The sequence below is a fragment of the Fukomys damarensis genome, unplaced genomic scaffold (assembly GCF_012274545.1).
Source record: "Fukomys damarensis isolate Sample0158 unplaced genomic scaffold, DMR_v1.0_HiC HiC_scaffold_32, whole genome shotgun sequence".
NCBI lineage: Eukaryota > Metazoa > Chordata > Mammalia > Rodentia > Bathyergidae > Fukomys > Fukomys damarensis.
The window spans coordinates 31,242,743-31,245,999 of NW_022900944.1; the positions used below are offsets into that span (position 1 = coordinate 31,242,743).

The window sequence follows — 3,257 nt, forward strand, 5'->3', positions numbered from 1 at the left end:
TTTCTTTTTCTTGTGGATCATTTTTAGAGATAGGATAGGAATGGAAAGTTTCATAGAAATGTTTACCAACATAGAATGTAATGGTGCTAAATGGTATCCTATGGGTTATCCTTAGGATATATTTTTTTCCTACTGTGAAAGCCAGCAACAAAAACTCCAGCAGTGAGCTCTTTTAGTTTCCACAGTCCTTGTTGACTCCAAGGAAAATCACTGTCCTCTCATTTAAACAATGCTAGTGCAGTCCTAATGCCTAAAGGTCATTTTACCTGGACTGAAAGATTTGAGCAGAGGCAGCAGACATATAAAGGCATCTACTTTGCGAGTGATGAGTGACTTAGCTCTGCCTTGGCATCTTTTTTTTTTTTTTTTTTTTTTTATATAATTTTTGGGGACCAAACCCAGTTTAGCACTCTACCACAGAGCTAAATACCCCTGCCTCGGTATCTTGAGGTAGAGGCTGCCTCACTTACCACCCAACATAAGTTGCAAAATTTTAAAGCTGATACAAATTTCAGTGGGTCCATAATGCACTCCTACCCACTCCTTCTGGGGAAACTGTTATTCTCCCTTTCCATCTTTCAACCATCAGTTTCTCTCTGAGGCTGCCAACCACAGGTCCCGAACTCCTGATAGGGCATATAATGTAAACTGACCAATCATATCACTACATTATATCCACATCATGGTGGACATAAAGAATTTGCAGTGAGAGAATATGTGACCAAGGATGAATAATCAAAGTCCTCTGCAGTAATTTTATGAGAAAATGGAGAAGTGGGTGGTTCCATCTTTTACCAAGAAATGAATGTCATCCAAGATAGACTGAGAGAATTAAGCCATGAGGAAAAATGGAAAAGAAAAAAGTTGTGTCCAGATAATGTTCATCTGTCCTTTTCTCTGATATACTGGAATAAAACAGATCCTTTTAGGGATAAGTTTGTTGGAAATGGGCTTCTGTCACTTCCAGTTGAAAGAGGCCTGAGGGAAAGATTCTGAGAGAGCTGAGGATCTACCAATAGTAGTCATTAACATCCACGTCTATATCCTATTTGTATAGACACATCTGTACAGACAGTCTTGGTGTGGGTTAGGCAAACATACCCTAAGAAGCTGATGCTATGTTTGTTACTCTGAGTATGTCCATCAAAACCACTAGCCTTCAGGGCTGGGGATTTAACTCAGTGGTTCCAGTGCCTGCCTCACAAACACAACGTCCCAAGTTTGATCCCCGGTACACCAAAACAAAAACAAAAAAACCACTGGCCTTCAGGTATACCTTCCTTTCTTTTCTTGCTTGCTTGCTTGCTTTCAACAGAATCTGGCAACGCTGTCCATGCTGGTCTCCAATCCCTGGGTTCAAACGATGCTCCTGCATCACCCTCCCCAGAATCTGGGACCACATATCCATGCCATCATGGCCAGCTGGTCTACAGGTTTCACTCCAGGCCTTTGAGGCTGACCAATCATCCCAGTTTGCTGAGAGAGTGAATGGTTTCCTGGGAGACATGAGACTTTCATCATGAAAACCAGAACAGTCTCTGGCAAACAAGACAATTAGTTATCCTAGCTCAGTTCCACATCTGTACAACAGGTTGATTTGGTTTATTTATTTTTTATATCTGGGATTGAACTCAGGACCTTTCATTTGCAAGGCAGGTGGTAGAACAACTGAGCTAAATCCCCTGGACTGAGTTTTTGATAAACTGGAACATTAGGATTTACTTTGGACCAACTTTGAACCTACTATCATAAACCTGGTGTCAGTTTTTCTCCAGCTTGGACTTCCTTAGAACTTGTAGATGTTGTTTTGTGTATTTAATTGAACATTTAGATAAAAATATGGACTGGCAAGACATAGATATATATAGCTTTGGGTTGCTTTTTTGTTTTTCCCACCAGAGATCAAACTCAGGACCTTGTGCTTGCAAGACAGGAGCAGTGCTACTGAGCTAAACCCCTGACCCATGTAGATATAATTTTACCCCCCACCACCACCCTTTCTTTTTGCAGTGGAGACTGAACCCAGGGCCTTTGCATTGAGCCAAATCCAGTCCTTTTACTTTGAGACAGGGTCTCGCTAAATTGCTAAATTGTCCTAGCTGGAGTTGAAATTGCGATCCTCCTTCCTTAGCCTCCCAAGTGCTGGACTGACAAAAAACCATGCCCAGTTTAGCTGGTTCTTTGTTGTTGTTGTTGTTTGGTTTTTTGAGACAGGGTCTCACTATGTAGTTGAGTCTGACCTGGAACTCACTATATAGCCCAGGTTGGTCTCGAACTCCCAGCGATCCTCCTGCCTCAGCCTCCCAAGTGCTGGGATTACAGATGTGCACCACCACACCCAGCTCTTAGCTGGTTCTTTAGAAATTTAAAATTTAGCTGGCTTTAGTGGCGCACGCCTGTAATCTCAGCATTCAGGAAGCTGAGGCAGGAGGACTGCTGTAAATTTGAGGCTAACCAGAGCTACATAGTGAGTCCAGGGACAGCCTGGACTACATAACAAGAGTCTCAAAAAAAACCAAACAAGGGCCAGGGATTGGCTCAGTGGTTTTGTCGCCTGCCTCGTCAATACGGGCATGAGTTCAATACGGGGTACAAAAAAAACTTTTTTTAAAATTTAGAACCCATCATGTGCTAGACTTACATAAAGACTCTAATGCTAGCACTCTGAGCTTACAAGTGTGTCTACATTTTAGAAATTAGGAATCTGGGACTTAGCAGCTCAGTACATGCCTAAGGTCCTACTCAGCAGGCAATGAAACTACGTGGGATCCCATCTAAGGCCAGTCCGAGTCCATTAGCTACCTTTCTACCATGATGCAGTTGGCACTGGCCTGCTTTCACTTTTGCTCTTCAATGTGCACAGTCTACACTCCTCCCCTGGGTTTGGGGCTACAAGGTAGTCAGGGATTTAGGTTTCCCTGCCTTGAAAAAGCAATATGGGGTCCCTCCGCGTGGCTAGGAAATCCAGAAGTTCCAGATAGCTAAGTAAGGGCGGAAAAAGAGACACGCGGGGCAACTCTCAGTTGCCAAAGGGCAGGAGACTCCCCACAAGGATAACTGCACACTGTGTGAGTGGCCTGCGGACAGGTAAGAGGAAGGGAGTTACGCTGCGGAAGCAGTCCTGGTTTCTTGCAGCCCAGCCGCCCCGCAAGACGGCGGGTAGCGCATGCGCGGCGCGGGCCACAGAGTTGTGAATGGTACGTCTTGTTTGCAGGAGTTTGAGGCGGGCGGGCGCGCGAGGAGGGGGTGGGGCCAGC

General features: G+C 44.6%; 1 protein-coding gene across 1 annotated transcript in view; it reads left to right on the forward strand.

Annotated features, from left to right (window-relative positions):
- The first annotated feature begins 3,166 nt into the window (after nucleotides 1-3,166).
- Nucleotides 3,167-3,257, forward strand: part of Cbfb (core-binding factor subunit beta) — a 65,993-nt gene continuing 65,902 nt past the window's right edge. The window contains exon 1 of the mRNA XM_010612370.2: nucleotides 3,167-3,197. Within this exon, the coding sequence (XP_010610672.1) occupies nucleotides 3,167-3,197 (31 nt within the window). The remainder of the gene's footprint in view (nucleotides 3,198-3,257) is intronic.